Source organism: Candoia aspera, chromosome 1, assembly GCF_035149785.1.
Source record: "Candoia aspera isolate rCanAsp1 chromosome 1, rCanAsp1.hap2, whole genome shotgun sequence".
NCBI classification, from domain to species: Eukaryota; Metazoa; Chordata; class Lepidosauria; order Squamata; family Boidae; genus Candoia; species Candoia aspera.
The window spans coordinates 216,653,446-216,676,367 of NC_086153.1; the positions used below are offsets into that span (position 1 = coordinate 216,653,446).

At 41.6% G+C, this 22,922-nt stretch overlaps 1 protein-coding gene across 1 annotated transcript in view; it reads right to left on the bottom strand.

The window, feature by feature from the left end:
- The window catches only part of LOC134487141 (protein mono-ADP-ribosyltransferase PARP14-like), a 32,019-nt gene extending 10,446 nt beyond the window's left edge, over positions 1-21,573 (bottom strand). Inside the window, exons 1-11 of the mRNA XM_063288738.1 lie at positions 21,355-21,573; positions 20,281-20,420; positions 17,966-17,999; positions 17,404-17,643; positions 13,780-14,046; positions 11,400-11,636; positions 7,638-9,889; positions 6,639-6,872; positions 4,907-5,128; positions 4,204-4,300; positions 2,315-2,464 (exon numbers count right to left, since the gene is read on the bottom strand). Of these exons, the coding sequence (XP_063144808.1) occupies positions 2,315-2,464; positions 4,204-4,300; positions 4,907-5,128; positions 6,639-6,872; positions 7,638-9,889; positions 11,400-11,636; positions 13,780-14,046; positions 17,404-17,643; positions 17,966-17,999; positions 20,281-20,420; positions 21,355-21,550 (4,069 nt within the window). The 5' untranslated portion in view covers positions 21,551-21,573. The remainder of the gene's footprint in view (positions 1-2,314; positions 2,465-4,203; positions 4,301-4,906; positions 5,129-6,638; positions 6,873-7,637; positions 9,890-11,399; positions 11,637-13,779; positions 14,047-17,403; positions 17,644-17,965; positions 18,000-20,280; positions 20,421-21,354) is intronic.
- Between the last annotated feature and the right edge of the window lie 1,349 nt (positions 21,574-22,922).

The following is a 22,922-nucleotide window of genomic DNA, read 5'->3' on the forward strand; positions in this document are numbered from 1 at the left end:
TCTGATTCCTGAACTCAAACATGGATTTTCCTGAGCCTGCAGAGCTACTGTGTAAGCCCAGGAAAAGGCAAAACTTAACTAAGGAGCAGCCAAGGGAAGAAAGAGCACGTCTGTAACCAGATCTGAAGCTTCCCTGTCCATTTAGGATCCAAATGACGTGCGCCTCTAATACAGTGTTTCTCCACCTTGGCAACTTGAAGATGTGTGGACTTCAACTCCCAGAATTCTGAAAATGACTGGCTGGGGAATTCTGGGAGTTGAAGTCCACACATCTTCAAGTTGCCAAGGTGGAGAAACACTGCTCTAATAGTTTAAATCTGGGAGTCATTGGAGTCGTTGGACCATTTTGGAAAAGAGGGTGAAGTGGGGTGAAAGGGTGAACTGGTATGTTTAACCATTTAGAGGCCACAGCTCTCGGTTTGCCCTTCAGCCCCACAGTGAGTAGACCAATGAGGAGGCTTGGTGGGGAGGAGGGTCAATGATTTTAAATGTCCCAGCTTCTCCAGAAAAAGTTGAAAATGTTGGCTCTGACATTCCAAGGGAGTTCCAGGATCAGAAAAGGGATTCTGTGGGCCACCTGTGTCCCACAGATCACCTGTCTTTTGAATCAATTCAAGTCCTACAGACGTAGGCACTAAGGCCATGCAGCACTTAGGATCCAATGGCAAAGAGGTGCTTCAGAGCATGCAGATGAGCTCATGGAGCACCTGTCTGCAGCTCTTTACACCACATGCACCTTTTCCCTGAGTTGCACAGCAGCTTCAAAAGGCTGCCATGCAATTCCGAGAAAAGGCACAGCGGGTTTAAGGAGCTGCCAACAAGTGCTGTGTGAGAACCCCCATGTGCTTAGAAGAGTCTTTTTGTTTTCAGATTTGAAATGGTGCAGAGTCCCAGGAGGCATACAACCACGGATGACATCAAATATAAAGAAGGTGCTCAGAGGAGAAACAATGGTTGATATTGGAACTGAGAGGGAACGGAAGCCTCTGCTGTAGAGTCCAATTCCTTCTATTCAAGCAGAGAAACATCCCAACAAAAAAATGAGCTTGATGCACGGAAAACCTTTATCGCTTGGTCCCAAGATTGCAGACCAAGCTGCTTTGGGGAAAGCAGCTTAGTCTAGGGATAGCTCAACCAGGAATTCAAGCTTCCCTACGAGAAGCCAGTTCTTGAAAATTGAAGAGATTTCAAGTAGACGGAAGAAAGAAGTTCTTCACATACTGCATAATTCATCTGCGGACTTTATTACCCCGTGAGGTAGTGACGGCTACTAGCTTTGACAGCTGTGAACAAGGAATGGTTATATTTCAGGGGAACAGTTTTATCCTGAGCTATTAGTCTTGCAGCTCAATGATACCTCCACCGTGCTTCAAAATACTGCAGGGGAACAGCAGTGGGAGGGGTTAGGTCTATTTCGGAATCATCTGGTCGGCCACTGTGAACAGCTAAATATTGGGCTAAGATGAGCCTTGGCATGATTCAGCATGGCTGTTCTTACAAATGACTGAAGATGTTCTACATCTTTGAAGTACCTGCATCACTTGCTAGTTTCACTAATAAGGTTGATGCAGCTGAAATAATAAACAACCTAGAACTGTTCCACTACGGCTAGTCCTTGGTTAACAATAATTGAGACCAGAATTTCCGTCGTCAAGTGATGCGGTCATAAAGCGCGATGTCATGTGACTGCATTGCTTAGCAATGGCAATCCCAGCACTCCCCGCTGCCATCGTTAAGCAAGGATCGCAGGTCATTAAGCAAGTCCCAGGCAGGCAGGCAAGCAGGTAAATGGCTGCTGCTGGGTGGGGGGAGGGTGCGAGTGACTTACCAGAGTGGCTTGTGACCTTCCCTGCCAGCTTCCCCATCGATTTTGCTTGTGGAAAGCCAGCAGGGAAGGTTGCAAATGCCAATTAATTGACCATGGGATGCTGCAACTGTCATAAGTGCGAGCCAGTTGCCAGGCACCCAGATTGCAATCACATGACTGCATGGGTGCTGGGACAGCTAGAACATCAGGGACCAGTCTTAAGTACCACTTGCTCAGCACAGTCGTAACTTCAAACGGTTGCTGAACGAATGGTCATTAAACAAGGACTACCTGTACAACCATAGTAAGTTCTCTGACATGTGACCACCAACTCTTATCGGCAGGTTATTACCTTTTTAAAATAATGTCACTCTCCTATACTGCACCCACCAAAACCGGACCAGCCAACTCACTTCCAAGTACAGCAAACAAAAGGAAACAAGCTAGAGGACAAGTCTCATTTTAGGACAAAATTTGGGGAGGACACCAATAGTGTTGAAAACATACCATCTCTGAGATTAAACGTTTGATTGGTTATGTTTATGACTGCATCTGTCTTCTGTTCAGTAATATCTCCCTGTTCCACTTGCAACTCAACTGAGCCAATTTGCATTTTATGAATTCCGTATTTTGGAGTTGAAATCTGCCCAAAGAAAGCTGTAAGAAGGGAAAAAGAGAGACTGGGACATGCAAATCCATTTATTCTGCATTCTTGCCCCCCAACATTTTGTATGATCTTTATCCTACGCTTCTCTATACATGACTCTCTATATTGAGTTCATTAATTCAGTATATTTTCAGCTAATACGCAGAATGCTGAGCTAGATGAAAAAAGTCCAGATTTCAATTAACACTTGGCCAATTTGGACATCACCTCATTTAGGGCAGAAGTATCCAACATTATCCAGGCTAAGAGCTAGACTTGGCTCTGGAGTGGCATGGCAGGGGCCCTACCCTAAAAAGTAATGGTAGGATCAGGACAAAAATGAAACTACATTCAATTTGCATTTAGTTTCTATTAAAATTAAATGAAGTTAATTTAATTTCACTATGGTCAGACATTTAATAATGTTCTCCTTCTGTATATTAATAAGTATATTTGGGTAATCTCTGAAAATCTCTGGGATCACACCCAAGACTTTCAGGACATGTGGCTAAAGGCCTTAAGTTGGGGCCACTGGGTTTGGCTTAACATCAACCAGCAAGAACAGACCTTGGGTTCACATGCCTCCCTTTCCTTCTCTTTACCTGCAGTTGCTGAAGCCACAATGATTGGAAGCACCCACCTTCTATTTTTAAACTCAAAGCTACAGCTGCTAGCTCATGTCCAAAACAGGTCACTATCTCAGAAGTTAAACAAGCAGAGTCACTAGAAGGACCAGAATCTGAGAGGTCTCTGAAGGTACGAGGCAGCTGCCCAAAACTTCAAAGAGCTGCTCTGATTTGATGAAGATCCAAGTGAATCATCCCACCCAACCCGCTAGGCTACTGCATACACATCCTGTCACTTTTAAGAGGGAAGGGAAGCAACTGTGTTCTGCTCTGCTTTGCAGCGCCATCTGGCATCCTGAAAAAACGGAATTCCTTGCAGCTCCTGTACCAAAGCCTCTTCCATGTTCTACACAAGCTACTGAAAAAGGCTGGGCATCTCTTCACAGCCTTTCTGTGACACGAAAGCCTCTGACTCCTCACCTTCTCCAGCAGCACCCAGTGAGGCTGGAATAGGCTTGTCTAACTTCGGCAAGGGACAGACACAAGACATGCTTTGTGGTGATCTGAAGTGGTTCAAGGATGTAAAACTTAATGCCTCTTTGCTGCCGTGCGGATAATCACACCTCCTCTGTAGCATGAAGCTCTCTGTCAAGGCAAATACATTGTGAAAAGGTCAAAAATTGATCTTGTCTGCTAAAAGCCTCCTGCAGAAGCTGCCCTTTAAGATCAGCTCAAGAAGCTTTGCATGAAGTACAATCAGCATGTCTAATTAAGAAATAGAAATCTTTTGTGAAAAATGAGAAAAAATAAGTGTAGTATGCTAGTCTCCTTGCGTATACACAAAAGATAGTAATTTGTTTTACTCCAGGTCAAACAACTGTAACATGTTCTAGTGTACTACACTCATTTTTTCTCATTTTTCACAAAAGATTTCTATTTCTTAATTAGACATGCTGATTGTACTTCATGCAAAGCTTCTTGAGCTGATCTTAAAGGGTGGCTTCTGCAGGAGGCTTTTAGCAGACAAGATCAATTTTTGACCTTTTCACAATATATGCACAACACATTATGGCCTTACTTACCAATCTGCATATGTCCTGAACTCTTTCAGTGCTTAATACTCAAAATAGGATTCTACCATTTTCAGCATTTCAAGCTCCAGAATCTAAACAATTAAGTTTTACCTTGAGTTCCCTGCTGAAAATTTTCAGATGCAGCCTTGGGCAATGAGGAGTTAGTTCGGCTTACAGTCAACCTGCTGTTTAATTCATCCATAAATGCCTAATGAGACAAGGGGAACAACACAATTAACGGGCTACAGAGTAAAACAGAATGCAAATTAGAGGTTTAGTGCTTCACAATGCTTGAGCAGAAATGAAATGACTGTACTTGCAGACAGCCAGGAACCGCTTTTGAAGCATCGAGACAAACCATGCAGAAGATGCAGTTATTTCAATAACCTGAAAAGAGACACACCGTTCGCATTCCTGCAAAGCATCTTGTTTGAATGCTTTGTATAGCTCTAGTACAATTAGATCTTTTTCCTAGAATTGTGACCATATGGTTAAAAGAAACAGCCACAGATCTATCAGAGAAAAATAAGCAATATAGAGCAGGCTGCAGAACAGAGGTGAAACCTGGAGAGGAACTGCTTTCTATCCAAAACAGAACTTTATTGAAGCAGATTCTCCAGGGCCAACTTTTATTGCACTGTCATGATGTTAAAGGTGCAAGGCAGTTAAACAGCAGTAAAAATCTTTATGTTTATTGAGACAGGCGTAAGACACGCTGACGAACACTGAGACTGCTCCCAGCAGAATTAGGATCTTTCAGAGCCCTCTTTAGTATGAAACACATTTCAAAGAAACTGCAGAGAAATAAAAATACCTGGATGGTGGCGGTGTCACTGGGATGCAGCACAAAATGAACTTCTTTCAGGGACTTTGGATTTTCTGTCTGACTGAATTTGAAAAGTGCATCAAACATCAGTTTAGCCACAAGCTGCTTGGGATATCCTAAGTTTCCAGTTCCAATTGCTGGGATGGTGATGGAATTCAGAGAGAGTTGTTCAGTGACTTTCAGACATTCCTCAATTATGTCCCCTAGGATCTGGGGATCATAAAAAAATTGCCTTAGAATATGCTTACATGGTTAGTTTGCACTTAAATATGCCTCGGTGTTACTCAAACTAACTGCAAGAGTAAAAAATTTTTTAGAAGACAGATATAGCTGCATTAATTAGGAAAAAGAATATATCCATAAATTAACTTGCCAGCACCTTGTGCTGTCATTGTGGACTATCCCAAACCAACAGCTGATGCAGACATCCATAACCAAGAGGATGAAGTAGGTATGTGAGCAAGAACCAGGAAAAGTTCTCTACAATTTTCTTAGTCACTTGACGCACCTTTCCTTCTTAGGGTCACCTATGTTAAAAAGGTAGCTATTGATTCATATTAAATTATGAAACCTGAATAGAGTGGGGTAGTATATGAAGAATTATGAATAAAGGTTATTCAAACTATGTTTAAAATCCTACTCACTTATGAAACTCATCCACTGCTGTATACAGGTAATCCTTGCTTACCGACTGTTTGAAATTATGACAGTGCTGAAAAAGTAACTTTATGACTAATCCTCACACTCAAAACTGTCACTGCATCTCCACAGTCACATGATTGAGATTTGGGTGCTTTGCAACCGTCAGGCATTTATGACTGTCTGTCAAATTCCTCCGATCAAAGGGTTCACAGAACCCCTTATTGGAGCATCTTCCATCACTTCCTTATCAATGGTGGTGACTCTCTGTCGCCGGATGGGAGGGGGTGTGAAGTTGGAGTGTGAATTGCATTATTATGGCTACAGATTTATGATGGGTCACATCAAGGCCAGTGGTTAGAGATACACCAGGAACACCACCTTGATGGGAAGGGGAGTGACATACTTTCGTGGGAAAGGGAGGCAGACAAGGGAATATAGTTTTAAACGTAGTGGGAATTCTCCATTCGCAGCTTTACCACTGTCCTAGTCATTCGCTTCATTAAACAGTTAAAGGATCCCAGGCTCCTGACTGTCATTGTGTGAACGCTCAAATGGTCTAGTGCTGACACTGTCACAGCATCCCACAGTCACATGATTGCCATTTGTGCACTTCACAGCCGGCTTCCGACAAGTAGAATCAATGGAGAAGCCAGTAGTAGAATTGCAAGTTGCAGTCACATAATGTCTCACTTAACAACCATGGGTGATTCGCTTAATGACTGTGGCGGAAGTGAGGTCGTAAGCCCATTGGGGTCATGTGATGTCTTGCTTAACTACTGCATTGCTTAGCGACAGAGTTGCCGGTCCCAACTGTGGTTGTTAAGTGAGGACTACCTGTACTGTCCAGAGTTGACTGCAGTGATATATAAAGTCTGTATGTGTGTGTATCTATACAGTATATATGTATATGTGTGTGTCTGTGTGTATATAAATATATATGTACACACATACATTTCTCATTGCAGCAGCACCACTGAACTGTTGTGCAGAAATGCATTAAAGGCTATCAAAACCTCTAGTGATGGTCAGTGACGAATGTACCATGTATTCAAGGTGTATCAAGAAGATCTTACTTTACCTTGCTTTCTGATTTCTTTTGATTCCAAGCAGGTAAAATGGCATGAAGCACATGAAAGCAGGCCAGAGCATAACCACTGGTTTTGAGCACACAGCCCTCCTTGATGTCTTTCCCTTGACCTTCTTGAGTTAATTCCACTTGGAGCTCTGCTCCTGCTTTGGCCAGAAGAGCCTTGGAAAGTAGTCCTTTGTCAAGCTGCAAATCTCTGGCAACACTATTGATGATCACATCAGTCTAAAATGACATGTCAAATAGGTGATAAAATCTAAAAGGGACTCAAACCCGCACAAACTGTTCAAAACACAAGCATACACAAATATTGAGCATAACTAAAAATATCTAATCACACTTGCAATATTCAATGGGAATCTCTGAAGTTTTATCTATCATCAGGAAGAACATCTTCCACTGTTATCAGTTGCCAGCTCCTACCTACCCAGCCATTACCTACCTATCTATACCTTCTATATAATATTCAGCCATTCCCATTTTTTCTCCCAGCACAGACATACTGCTGATTCCACCACACTGTCCTATATACCATTTTTCTAGCAGCTTATGTCCAAAGATCTTTTTAACCAATAGGTGTGGATCATTGGAACTAAAAGAACAGGTAAAGGGAGTGTCAAGTTGTGTGGGGCAGTATTAGTCTACTTCAAAGAGAGTACAAATAAAGAGACCTCATGGGCACATAGAAGAACTTACTGAGGTTTTAATTGTTCCCTCCATCTGTACCACCGTATACACATGAACAAGTCTTGTATATAACAAGTGTTTGCACTCTAGTTTGCCAGAGTTCCTCTCCATCTTCCTTCATGCTTTCTCGTATTTCTGGAACACTATTGGTTGCTTAACTGTAATCTATTAATCCAGGTTTGGATGAACCAACAGACTTTGTTGCATTTAAAAAAAACACGTGTATATACTATGATTAAAGCCCGCCACATTAATCACATATATCTTCTCAATTCTATCTTAAAATAACTGTAACCCACTTACTGCTGCCTCTTCAATTCCTTTCTTCTGAAGCACTATTTTTAGGCCTTCAGCTGTCATCAACACTTCAGGTCCTGGTTGGCTTTCTGAAGCAAGATGCTTAGTTTTGGAAAACGAGTATGTTTTAGAAGTTGAGGGCCCAAACACTTCATTCAGGGTTTCAGAGAAAGCTTGAACAGTTTCTTTTCTGATATCCACAAGGTAAATCTGTTTTAGGCAGCTGTTCTCAGAAAGATCTTCTAAGCTTTCTTTGATGGCTGTTACAATGGAATGGGTACACAGTTTTAATGGAAACCCAAAAACTCCAGAACTTATGGCAGGGATGGCTATGGAGCGATGCTTGCAACTGTCTGCTAGCTTTAAACTTTCCTTCACAGATTTCTTTAACAGCTGTATACATTTTTCTTTTTCAGCATTATTCCACCTTGGCCCAACAGCATGAATCACCTGTTTACATGGCAGCTTCCCAGCACTTGTGATAGTTACACAACCAGTCTTCAAAGGTCCATATTGCCTCACTTGGTCATCACACTCTTTCTGTAGCTCTGGACCAGCTGCTTTCAGTAGCACATTTGCTAGGCCACCAATATGCTTCAAGTCTTCATTTGATGCATTGACTACAACATCAGTAGAACACTGGGTCATGTCAACCTTCTGAACAATTACTACAATCCCGTTTCTTAGCGTAACTTCACTGCACGACTGCTGCTCCTCTCCATGGCCATTCTCATCTTCTCTGGTTTCTTCAACGTCTTCTGTGCCTTCCTGAATCATGATCAAACAGTTAAATCTTTGTTTTGCACCACTAAGGTACAGCTCTTCTTGGTCTTTGAAGAATGCCTTGGCCCCTGGTTTATCAATGATTATGCTAATAGCATTGAGAGTTGACAGTATGTTTTGAAAAAGCTCAACTCCCTTCAGAACTGCGACTCTGGGTCCTTCAAGGGAAATCACTTTGCGGTTTGTGCGTATACCAAAATGTATTTTTACACCTTGCTTATCTAAGTTAATCCAGTTTTGGCACTTTTCCTGTTGTACATACATTACAACAGCAGCAGACTTAGTTTTGATATTTCTTTGAATATATGTATTGTTGTCAACAAAATCAGAGAGCTTCTGATGGGCAATGGCCACTTCTTTGAAATAACCTGCAATGACTATTTGACCTTCCAGTTCCTGAATTACAATGGTTTCACCTGAACAATTATGTGCCTTGTACAACTGTTCTGTTAGTTCCATCCACTCTTCCCTTTTTGTAACTGTGCAGTCCTCCAGTTCAATAGTTTGGAAAGTCAGATCTTTCTTTAGTTCCTCCTCAGCTCTGTGAAGGTCGTGAAGAATTCCTCCAATCAGCAGAACAGACGTATCATTGAGCTCATAGAAGGCATTTATCTTTTTGGTCCAGAATAAGAGCTGAGACAGAGACTCATTATCAACATGGTGTAAAAAAAGAAGAAGATTAGAATGAACATCAACAGGCTTCTGGACCATACAGGATATTCTTTCAAGGATGTCACTTTTCACTTTAAAAACTTCAGCAGCTAGACCATGCAGTGTTATATATTCTTTGGAAGCATCATAAGCAATCTTTAGCTCTGGATACACTGAGCAAATATTCTCTGGTAGTCCACAATTGCATAAAATGGTGTATTTGCAAGCAGTAACTGATATTGTTTCCTGAATCGTCTGTCTCTCTCTTTCCATCTTTTTAACAGCATTTTCTATAAGCACCTTCATTTCCTGCTCTGCATCATTTACACTGCCTGCTGCCCCCACCAAAACAACTTCTCTCTTTGAAATATCTGGTAAGATCAAAATGTCGTCTTTTACTAGACTGTTTCTTATGGCTTCCCACAGTTCGGAATTCATTTCACACTTGACCACTTTCTGCTGTGACAGAATCTGCATAAGATGGGTTAAAGCTTCTTCTTTCCAGGTCTTAACCAAGGATCGTTTTCTCTTTGACAAGTCATGTGAAGGATGCACCATGATTTCTGGGTTTGCACAGAGCTCAGAAGGCCATTTGATCTCACAACAATGGCCTCCCATTTCATGTGTTATTTCCTGAAGTAACCTATAATTCTGCTGTAAAAACTGCCAGTGGCAGGGGTCAAGAGATACTTGGAACGGGTCCGGCATCTTAACTTGTCGTCCTTCCTTCCCATACACAGCAGCTCCCAAAGATTCATAGTATGGATAAACAGAAACTGGCACTTTCATAAGAGAATGCTTTTGCTGCAAGATGGTAGTTACAACTTTAAAAGATAAAAAGGGGAGGAAAACATAATTAGAAAAAAAGCTTCACAGAGCCTATCCTGCAACTTTACTTAAAATACACTGGAATTTATTGTAGGGCACTGAGCAACCATAAGCTTTCTATAGTTCTAAAACCTCTATCCTGTTTCAAAAAGAGGGCACTAGTTGGGGAGAAGCAGTTAGAAGTATCATTGTCCCAGGCAATTACTGGCTAGAGGTCCTCACAGAAGCAAGGAGCAAAATTCCCCGTGCCCAAAGCCCTGGGAGAACCGGAATCAGCAAGGAAAGCAGAAGCATCAGAGGTGTTTTATTTCCTTCCAGTGCTTCTTTGCCCAGTTGGGGAATCTCATCCTTACATTCTCTGTTTTTCTAATCTTCCATCTCTTCATTTGTTTGGCTTGTCTGTTTACAAATTAATGATTGCCACTTGGATCTAAGCTTCCTGTTACTTTATTCAACTAGCTTGTTTCTGAAGCACTGACTTGGCTGTAGTTATTAAAATAAACATTATTTATTCTTTGTTACTCCAGTGTCAGGTTTACACCAGAAACTCCAAAATCACTTGGTCCTGGTAAGCCTAATTAAAAGGGAAAACTAGAGCCATTTATTTGAAGCTTTTGTTCTGCCCCATTCAGATTCCAAGTCACGGAGGACACTTCCCCATTGAAGAATGGGTGGGGACAACTCAGCTACCTCCCCCAGATGGAACTTCTTACATGGAGAGAACAGTTACACTCAAATAGCCCAGAACTCAGCTAGGGGAGATGGAGGGTAGAGATCAGAAATGGATCTGCAGGCTTCTATATATTGTAGTCTTTCACATAAAGCGATTAAGAACAGAGATGTGGGTTTTCCAGAAAAAAATGAACTGGAAAAATTTCCTACACAAACAAGTACGATTCCAATTAAGATATTCATTTCTGTGTTTGTCCCTCTTATTTCCTTGCAGCTTCTCTTGCTGCTGCTTCCTTCTCCTCTTACCCAACCATTGAAACCAGTCAGGAGAGCCCTGATATCCCTGCTTTTCCATTTTCAGGACAAATGCCTGTAAAGCAAACACTACAAAACTTTGCAGCTGCCAAACCTCCCTGAAGTGGAAAGTATTGACCTTGGAAAAAATTCCAGCCTACAGCACTGATAAGGAGCATCCAAAAAAACCCCCCACCTGTGCTGGATTTGACAAAAGGCCTATCTAGTTTATTATTCTACTTCCACAAGATTCCATAAACAAAAGATAACATTATGGCTTCCACCCCCCACCCCCTACCCTGCTTGTTACCCAGCAAACGTCTTGAGAGGCCAACTGCTTCTGAAACAGGAGGTGAAGTATAGTCCCTCATCCTCCATAAATGTGCCCAATCCCTTTTTGTTCCATCACCACACATTAAAGCACACATCAGCCCCATTAAAGCAGACATCAGCATAACTAGCTCCTATTTGCTTTTTGCAGTCATCTGGTATTTGCACTCACCAAACTCTATTTAGGGAGTGTTTAACACCACACATTACCTTTGCCATCCTGAAATGTGATCACGGCAGAATTGTCTTCAGGAATGTAGCTGGTTTCCAGCACCAGCCCACCACCATGCTTCTTGCTTTCAAAATAGATAACAATATAGTCTTTAGAAATGCCAGGAGGAATATTTTCAACCAGGATGCTTTTAGTCATTTCCAGAGATCGTGCTGAAATCTTTTGTTGCTTAACCCTGTGGTACTGGTTGAATGCGTTGATAAATTTGTCTGTTTCTGCAGACAAAATTGAAACAGAAACACAGAGAAAAAGAATGTTAGATAATGTCACTGATTACTTAAGCCCTGTTCATTCAATTTCCTCATATAAAACTTGCTTTTCCAGTCTGGCAGGTATGCTGAACAGTCTATTTGCCTGGTATATCCTTGAACTTAATCCCTCTTGTCTTCTCCATCTTTTCTCCTTGCCCAATTAATCTATCGAAAGAAACTTTGATCCTTCTTTAGAATCAAGACTATGGTTAGTTTTACATCTTACTTTAGTGAAATCAAATAAATTTTTATTCCGTCATAGACCAGCAAATAAAACAGAAGAGCCACATCTTATAAGAATAAAAAGAAAAACACTTAAAATTCTAAAAAATCTAAGAAAAATTAGAAGAGATACTGCGGCGTACTGTACAAATTATAGAACAATACTTAGCTATGGTCAATGAAGTAAAATCAGATTGGTCTGATAGTAACAACTTAAAATAAAATGAATCCGAGTGCCCTGGATGTTTAGTAAAGAATGGAGATAATAATTCCTGGCGAGCATCTGCGTAGAGATGACAGTACAAAATGACATGTCCCATCGTTTCAATTACTCCTCTACCACATGGGCACTTCAGTCACTTCTCTGATTCCCATGGCCAGAATGGGCAGAAGTGAAAAGTGGTCGAAGTTCCTTACTGAAGTTATTTTAAGTACATAATGTATTGGATAACACAAGCTTTTCAACACGAGAAGGAATTTTCAACTCCTCTGCACTTAACGTTCCTCCATAAGGCAGAGAATTGCAGCTTTTTGGTTCAGTTTTGAGGTGAGATACTATGAAACTTTAAAGGCTGAAAAAAGGGGTCTTAATGGCCCTAAGTGACTCCTAGTCTGGGAAAGACCCACCCTGGTCTTCTAATGTACAAATGTAACCCTACACTACATCTTTAGATCCTCACTGAAGACCTCTCTCTTCACCCAGGCGTTCCCTGTATGAGTGCTGAACTAATGGCTGAATTTTGTTATCCTTCCTTGTTTCCTTTTTAATGAATATTGTTTAATCTATTGTTTTTATTATGCTTTTTATTGTAAATCATTCAATGTGCATTCAGTAAATCCTATTTTGCAAATGCAATCTACTTCTTTTCAGTTTGATTCACACACAAGTATAATCAACTGAAGTTTGCTTACATACATTTACTACTATTTCCTTAATTTACTGAAATCTAAGAAGTCACTTTAGATAGATCAGACCAATAATCCATTTAAGTCAGTGTTTCCTGCACTTACTGGTCACAGCACTTCACAACTCGTCTCCTAGACTTATCTGGAGATACCAACCACTGAACTTAGGAATGCCGCATATGATAAAGTCTAAACTTACCACAAAGGCTATCAGATGTTGGCTGCAAAAACCCAGACAGTCACTAGTTTTCTGGATCTTTTTGCTGCCCTCTGGTATCACCCGGATTTTTGCCAACCAGATGTGGTAGCCCTAACAACCACCAGCCACAACCTGTCCTACACAGAGATAATCATAGCCACCCCCAAAATCATATACAGTAGGTGCAACTGTTTAGATAAAATACTGTACACATATCTTCCAATGAACCCTCCATTCTCCCCTACAGGATTCAAATCCATTTGGGAGTAAACTATCTTGTGACTTTCCCACAATGTCTGATGGCTGTAACAATATTAATGGGGTAGTCAATCCTGGCTTGAAGCTTCCATCTTTTACAGTCTTGAATAAAACAAGGATTTTTACAGAATGCTTATTCCAGATGTTTTTGTTTGGCCTTTCTATTATCAGAGGACTACCACAGAAAACCAGAGAGTGCCATCATTTCATATTTCAGAGGAAACTCTCAGGATTGCATGGGAATCAACCATTGCCTGCTTGTTTCTTTATCCTACCACCTTAAAAATTCACAGCCATCTATACCAGCCAATTTGAATGCCTACAGTTTCCTTCCACGTTATCTTAAAACTCTTAGCTATGTAAGAATTCATGATTTTAATGATTAAATCAGTCTTTACTTCATAAAGCCCCATAACTCCTTCTTTTTGCCACATCTTGCTCAATGAAAATATCTAAAGAGTTTGAAAATGTTATTAAGGTGCAGTGATTTTACTAATTTATTATTCCTGATAACTCTCTTACCAATAGGCTTGATAAAAGTGATGACAGCAGCACTGCACTCAGGCACCATTTCCACATCAAACTCCTTGTCATCTTCTGAGAGACCACTCACAGTCTCTACCAACAGAACAAGCATGCACTCAATTGTAGTCTCTTGCACATTCTCAAGAACCACTAGAGAAGATGTCATCTCAGACTGATCTTGCCTCAATTCCTGCTGGTATTTTCTGACATGAAGTACAATTTTATTGAGCTCGTGATGATCTCTTTGCAAAACTTCTTGAGCATCTAGTTGAAGAGAAAGGTAATTTAAAAAGCTAACATTCCACAAGCTATAGAAAAACACCTAACCAAGTCTTCCACCTCCAAAACTTGAACTTCTTGTATGTTTCATTCCCCTTTATCTAATGTTGCTTCACTCAAGATTATAGGTTAGATCTCACTTGCAACCTCTAGCATGAAGTGGGCAACCAGAGGCTGGAGGCTGCACACAACTCTCAATCTCATTTTTTTGGAGTCCCCAGGGCCTGCTGCAACACACTGTACATGGGGCTTCCTTGGAGATGGCCCAGAAGATGAAGATGTACAAAATGTGGTGGCTACACTTGCACAGGGAAGGGTTAAGTGTAACAGCTAGTACCTTGTTAATGAGTGTAAGAAAGGCAGTCTCTTCTGGAAGATACCCTTAACCTCACACTGCTGTTGCCCCTTTTTACTGTACCTTTCTTTTCTCTCATGTTATGACTACACAGAATGCCTTTTCTCCCACCTCCTTGTGAACTTAGCGTTGTCTGAAATGTACATAAAGTACATGTTTGCTCATACAAAGATGGTGTACTTCTTTAAGAGGGGCAATTGGCTCAAGAAGGGAGGGAGAAAGAAGATAAAAAGCAGAGCTGAGACCACTTAAAAGTAGCCCTCACAAAACCATCTAATAATTTCTAATCTTTACCAGGCCTTTTCCTGCATAGAATAACTCATTGTATGCAACAAGACTCCTGACAGGTCAACCCTCTCAGACAAGAATAATACCTATTTGGAAGTTGACACACTGGTTGAGAATATGTTTCCAGGTCCAATTCAAAATGCTGGTTATTATCTTTAAAGCCCTGTGTTGTTCCACATCAGGCAACACCTTGCCGAAGCCAAATCTGCCTATCTGGCTTGATTATAAAGAGGGCCTTTGGGAGGGCTCCTTCCTTGTGGGATTCATGGGGTATGGGTCAGGGACAGTAGCATTTGCAAGGGAAGAGTAGAATAATCAAGATGGCAGGTGAGTCATTATGCAAGCCCCACCCATTTTGTACATGGGCTAATGCCCATGTGTACAAAAAAGGCAGGGTGTCAGGCTCTGCCTGCGATCCAGTAAAGACACAGACGCTAGCGTAGGCTTAGGTTCTGGCTTTATTGAGGAACAGAGTGCATGCCTTTAAAAAGCTGAGAGTGAGGGGAGTGCGCCGGAACGGGATTTAAATAGCCCACGCCGGTCAGCACTCCACCCCACTTTATTCCAGGTGCGTCCCACGAGTCCCACCGGTTTCGCCCCTGTCAGGTGAGAGGTCGTTAAGCCCCCCTGCGCCCCGGGCGTCGCCTCGATCGCCTTCCTGAACGGTAATGCTTCATTGCCGGGCGATCAGGCTCTTAATCCTTTGACAGCTCGGGCGCGCCTCTCTTGTTTAGTCAATTGCTTGTCGGCAACTTTGTATCGCTGTCTTCCACGCCGCCGGTCTTGGTTGTTACTTAGTTTCCTGCACCTGTTGCTTTCCTTTGTGTTTCATAGTTGCCTTTGCCTTAACCTGCCAGGGACCCATTTCCCTGTATTGTCATGCGAGCCGTTGCGATGTCACAAGCATCGCAACGGTGATCATGACACAGGGTTTACACTGTGATGCTGCATCCACCATGTTGCCAGTTTTGACCTGTTTTGCATTTTCCAGAGAGCCCTAAGCTTCACTGCAGTGATGTCCACAACAAACCATGATGATGTCAACATACATGCTACAAATGTTCCAATTACATACTTGCATCTTGCCATCTGATGCAAGTAAGTAAGTCACAGCCTTTGCATTATACCATTATCCATATTTTGTTAGTTATTATTTTATGTTGATTGTCCTACAGGCTGCCTCAGCTGCAACTGCAACTCCAGGCAGTTCACAGAATATAAATAAAATTAAAACCACCACCAGAAAAAAAAAATTCAAATGAATAAGACCCACATTGAGGAAACAATACAACCAGTTATCCACCCTGTAAAATAAAAAGTTGGGTCACAAACTATCCAAACCAGGCCCTAATATAGAAACCCAGGTCTTGAAAAATTTTCAAAAATGCAGCAGAGCCAAGGCAATGCAGATTTCAAGGGGAAGGCTGTTCCAAAGGGTGGGGTGGCCAGAGAGACAGTCTCTGAAGGCTGACAGTGCTTTACTGATGGAACCTGGAGCATACTGACTCTGCCAGATCTTACTGGACAGATCAAAACAACCCAAGAGAGATAGCCTTGAAGGTATTTGGGCCCTAAGCAATTTGCCCCTCTTGCTACCCCCATTCTCTGAAACTTGTATTTTGTTGCTTTGATAAATCAACTCAACTATTTCCTCCTTGGTCTAACATCTTAAAATGTCTGGAAAGGAATTCGTATGCCCAAAATGGCCATCTAGCAGCCCACTGAATTCCCAATGCATTAGGCTTACAATATGCCGCTTACCTGCCATTGTTTATCCTACAGCATAATCTGAATGGCTGCTACAAAAACCAAGTCCCGCACAGTCTGGTTGCAAACAGCCAGGTGGCTGTTCATCTGTATAGATCAGCCCTCTCAATACCACAAGAATCAGCAACATGATTCTCAGTATCTCTAGACCAGATTTTCCCAAACTGTGAAGTGTCCCTCCCTTCGGGGGGTGCAGACAGAGTCAAGGGGAGGTGTGAAGAATTTTTTAGTTATACATTGTTACAGTTTGGTCCAGTAGTTAAGGCAACGGGGTAGAAACCAGGAGACTTGAGAGTTCTAGTCCCGCCTTAGGCACGAAAGCCGGCTGGGTGACCTTGGGCCAGTCCCTCTCTCTCAGCCCAACTCACCTCACAGGGTTGTTGTTGTGTGGAAAATAGGAGGAGGAAGGAGTATGACGTATGTTCACTGCCTTGAGTTACTTATAAAAATAATAAAGGCGGGATAGAGAATAAAATAAAGAAATAAAGAAATAAATCCACCTTTCCCCAAGTTTCATTGTATTAATTTCACTGTTCATTTGAGTTCACTTTGGTGTTTGGATTTTTAGGGGAGGTGTGTATGTTAACATTACACTAAAGAAAGGCGCGATGGCAAAAAGTTTAGAAACCCCTGTTCTAGATGGTGATGTTCGCGGAGTGCCAAAATGTAAATGGCCTCCATCTTGCAGGGTTACCAAATCTTGTGAGAACTCAGCATTTCCTCATGCAGTTGCATGCAATAGGGGAAGTGAGATTTTGACCATTTTTTAGTTTTTTAAAAAAGTACCCACACATTGTGAAAGACCACAAAATGCATCCCCCAAGTGTTGTCCAATCTGTTGCATGTTCATTCATAGCCAAGTGCAAGAAAAGAAGATCCCATCCTTTCAAAATACAGTCTCTCTCTGATATAAGAAGCTCTTATAGAAATACCTGCTTCATTTTCGAAGGTAATGATGAATTGTTGGCCGTCTTTAATGCAGGCCTTAACAGGCCCCCCACCAGAATGCCTCTTATTCTCAAAGTACATCTCCAAGATGTCTATCTGAATTTCACTTCCTGCATCCACCATTACCACCACACTGAAGCCTTCCTGGACGGCCATTTTGCTTGCCTCTTTTTCTGGATAATCTGACTTGGCATCTGAACTGTTGTTTTCAAATGACTGCTCACCTACAGTACGTAAAATGTAAACAAAAACATTATTTGAATTAGGAAGACATTTCAGCAATTATTACTTTGAGAAAACATTGCTCAGTTGGTGACGACTGGAGATATGGTACTTCTTAAAATCAGTGACTTAATACTATACCTGTCTTTTGTGTAAAGGTTTATGACCATGAAGGAATATACTAACCAAGCATTTTACAACCAAGTGAAGCAGCAATATAAACAAAGTGTGTGTGGGGGGGTGTAAATTGGCACTCACCCAAAGAGTTTGATGTGAACATACATCACGAAGTTACAAGGTTGCCCATTCAGTAATATGACTTACCAAGCTGATGGGGTTCTTCAGCTGCAGCAGGCTTCTAAAAACAAGGCAACAATTAACCATTAGAAAAACAACACTGCTTGCTTTTTCAATTAATTTTAACTTGACCAGTTTCATAATCCATGGTTTAAAAATTTGTTTCAAAAATTAACCTGAAATAGCCTGTTAGTCCACGTTACAAGATGGTAATACGCTAACTAATTAATTTTGCTAACTAACCAAAAAAGAGGTGAAAGATTGCACCTATAAAATTCAGCAGCTTACAACTGAATAACCATAAAAAACCCTTAAAAGAAGTAAGCAAAATAGTTGTTAGAGCTTCAAAAATTGAAGCATACACAATTCACTTTAAAACCAGTAAGATCCCCAAATCACACTGCCACTCCCTTCAGCAATAACACTATCCTAGAATATTTCCCTGAAATTGCAAATTGGAGGGACAATTCATAGTGGATATGTAAGTTCCTTCCCTGGAAAACTTGCTAGGCATTACTCATTGGGTATTCTCACTGAAAACCTCCAGTAAAATTTTCAAGGAATCTTAAATCTTGATTATGGACAGTATACCTCCCCTTTCTAATGATGATTTTTGCAGATTTACACATCATGCTAAAGCACAATATATTTTTTATTTTTGCACTATGTACAAATGAGGCCACTATGCCTTATTCAACAAAGCATGATTATGAGCAGTGTAACCAGGGCATCCACAGTGATGGTCACTGGCCTCAAAATGGCAGACATGATAAAATGATCACAACACCACCTCTTTTTAACATGTATCACATGCATTGCATGCATGTAAAAAGTGCAGGGCTTCGGTTGCCCTGCCTGCCATTTTGAAGCCGAAGATTATCACTGTGGACACCCCTGGCAATAAAGTCCTGACTTAGCCCTAAAGCTAGTAAGTGGCTACAGGTATGTACTTATAAAGGCTTGGCAATCACATTGCTACACTGAGACATATGTGGTTAGTTTGGTTTTAGTCTAGAATCATGTATGGACCCAAATACTCTTGTCTGTAAACCAGTGTAAGGCTCGATATTATCACCACTAGATTTTTGTCCTGCCTTTATACACAGGCATACCTCATTTTATTGTACTTCGCTTTATTGTGCTTGCAGATACTGTTTTTTTATAAACTGAAGGTTTGTGGCAAGTGCGTCGAGCAAGTCTATCAGATGATGATTAGCATATTTTAGCAATAAAGTGTTTTTAATTAAGGTATGTACATTTTTTTAGACATAATGCTATTGCACACTTAATAGACTACAGTACAGTGTAAATGAGTACAGTGTATACTAGGCAGCAGTATTGCAACCGAAACTCTCCCCATGACCCGGGTTCGATCCCAGCGGAAGCTGGATTCTCTCTCAGGTAGCTGGCTCAGGTCGACTCAGCCTTCCATCCTTCCAAGGTCAGTAAAATAAGTACCCGGCTTGCTGGGGAAGGTGACGACTGGGGAAGGCAATGGCAAACCACCCTACTTTAGTCTGCCAAGAAAACGTCGCAAAAGTGGCGTCCCTCCAAAGGGTCAGACATGACTCGGTGCTTGCACAGGGGACCTTTCACATAGTGTAAATGTAACTTTTATATGTACTGGGAAACCAAACAATTCACGTGACTTGCTTTATTATGATATTCATTTTACTGTGGTAGTCTGAACTAAACCCACAATATCTCTGAGGTATGCCTGTATATCTATAACTCAAGATGGCAAACATCCTTAATACCCCTTTGTCCTATCTTCCCCACCACAACTACCTTGTGAGGTAGGCTGGGTTGAGAGAGAGGGACTGGCTCAAAGTCACCCAGCCAGCTTTCATGCCTAAGGGAGGCCTAGAACTCAGTCTCTCCTGGTTTCTAGACCAGCACCTTAGCCACTACACCAAGCTGGTTCTCAGTTATGTGCAAAAGGCTACTATGGTTAGTTCCACAAACCATGATTAATGGTAGACATGACCTAGCACAGCCACAGTCTCCAAAACAAAAGTGTATGGGAGATTGTTGTTGTTTATTCGTTCAGTCGCTTCCGACTCTTCGTGACTTCATGGACCAGCCCACGCCACAGCTTCCTGTCGGTCATCAACACCCCCAGCTCCCCCAGGGATGAGTCCGTCACCTCTAGAATATCATCCATCCACCTTGCCCTGGGTCGGCCCCTCTTCCTTTTGCCCTCCACTCTCCCTAGCATCAGCATCTTCTCCAGGGTGTCCTGTCTTCTCATTATGTGGCCAAAGTATTTCAGTTTTGCGTATGGGAGATACAAAGCACAATTTTATCCATTTAACTGGACTATCTTGATATAGTGTGCATACCTGACTTGGACCTTGTTCCTCCAAAGGCTCTTTGGCATTATGTGCTACTGCCACTGAAGGCAGGGAGACTGTTAGCTTCAATTTCTTCTTTTCTGGCAGACTGAGTTCATGGCTGTTCATATTAAGAACACTCTCTCTCACTGAAATATAGAAAAAGACAGTTGTTATTTGGCCTAGTTTTATCTTATAACAAAGATATGGTACCGGGTAAAGGCTGGGATTCAGGAATTAAAAGTGAGTTGGTTTCAATTTGTCTGTTAGAAAATCCCCTTAGATTTTGGTTTTATTCCAGACTGAATACAGCTACTTTCTATTTCTGTTCCGTGGACTACATTATGAACAAACTTTTGTTTGTAATTTCTTCTAAACATTTCCTACTTACAAGGAACAAAAGGTATTTATAACTACATCAACCCCAAAATAAATCCAAACTACAATAACTTCTCAGGATTACAGTAAACAATAGAATAACATCCTAGTAATGGTATGTTTTCAAGATATTGAGTCACATAAGGCGTGCAACCCCTAGTTTTTAATGCAGATATGCTGGAATAGCAGCAAATGTAAACTTCAGCAAACTAATAAAGTACAATTCCTGAAATTCAATGTCAATATATTACCTCCATTAGCCAGCAAACAAATACAAAGAAAGAGCAGACCAAAAGAAGTATATAAGCATATTCAGCATTCAGGTTTACTGTATTTTCAGGATGATTTGAGTTAAATGAGGCATGCATGCTCTTTTACTTGCTGTAATAAACCCGATTAAAAAGGGGGCATGTAGCAAATCTCAAGGTAAAGATGCGGTGTTAAGGGAAAGGTAAAAACGGAGTGTGCTTGGCAACGTTAAGAATCCGGTTTGGTATTGTCTGCTTCTCAGTTTAAGCCGCAGCCGTGGGATTCCTTGGGCGGCTCTCGTCCAAGCGCTAGCCCTGCCCAAGCCAGCTACGCGAGGGCTGTATTACTCTGTTGGACTGACTTCCCGATATTCTTCCGAATAGGCCTGTATTGCATCTCTCGGCCAGAAAGCTCTTCTACCCCGCGAGAAGCGAGACCCAACTCCATTATACCCACCTTCTTCCTTAGCGAAATACACGATTATCTGCTCTTTTCTGCTGGGGTTCACGTGGATCTTACATTCCCCTCCTCCCGATCTTTTATGGCTTTGGAAGTAACAGTGGAGCTTGTTCTTCAGATTTTTGGTCAGGCTGCAACCCCAGTTCCCCTCGACCACAAGGGGAAAGCGGTAAATTGCTTCAGCCTCGGCCATACTCCCTTGCTCGGAAGCCAAGACCGATGCCCGACCTCTACTTTCGATTTCCCCTCTCCGCTGCGACTCGCCCTTTCCTCGCGAGGCTTTAGGCACCGGCTTTCTCCAACCGGGCGCCCTCTAGATCGGGTGAACTCTCCAACACCCATCTCCTCTCCAGCCAATGCGACCGATGGGATTTGTATTCCAGCGCACGCGAGGGCTACTCGTTGGCTACTGTTGTTATACACAACGGGAGCTGAGTCCTGTTTAATTCGGTTGGATTGACTTCTTAGCAGTCAAGACTGGGACTTGAGATACTTCCTTATTCCACGGCTAAGCCCTGAAAAATATATACTGTAGTAATCAGATTGGAACGAGCATCTGAACGTGTACTGACATTACATAATCAGACCTAGGAGAGTTGGCCCTTCTGGGTTTTTCAAATTACAATAGGCATTATTTCACTCACCTGCTCTGATATTTCACTCTCACTTAAATATGAAGCCAGCTTTTAGTCTTCCTTCAGTTGCTCAATGTACCTAACGAATGAAGCTTGAGAGCCAGTTTGGTGCAGTGGTTAAGGCATCAGGCTAGAAAGTGGGAGACCGTGAGTTCTAGTCCTGCCTTACACACAAAGCCAGCTGGGTGACCTTGAGCCAGTCATTCCCTCTCAGCCCTAGGAAGCAGGCAATGGCAAACCACTTCTGACAAACCTTGCCAAGAAAACTGCAGGCAGTCACCATGAATCAACACTGACTTGAAGGGGAAAAAAAAGAAAAAGAAAAAAGTTTATACATACACTGAACAGCAAACTCATCAGGAACTTGTTGGCCTAGCATGTTGTGCAAACCAACAGACAGCAGTTACTTCGTGTGTCTGGTGTGAAGTCATGTAATTGAGTAAATGTAAAAATGGGTTAAATAAACCACTAATTAGTGTGTCTTGCTAATCCAGAAATATTTTCATCCCTGGAAAACCAGACAGATATTCCTGTACCAAGGAATATCAAATAATAATAATCTATCCGGAATCTATTCAAAGCCTAGATTCTCTAGATTTCATAACTGAAATAGGGACAGACATGAAAGAAAACCTGGAATAATTCAAGCCAAACAAGATAAAATTGGCCCACAGTTAAATGTAATTTTAAGATTAATGTTTAGAATAGCAACCCTGTTTTACATGCAGATTGCAGTGACTCAAGTTCCTGAAGTTTATCTGGAATTGGCAAACACTGAAGAGGTTTCTTTGATGAGAAAATATAGCCAGAGAACAGCCTGGTCTAAACTCATTGCTTAGCTAACTAAACCACTTCATTTGTTTACGTATCACATAACTCTCGAAGTCTGAAGTATGACTATTTAATAATATCATTTATGTTGTTAAAACA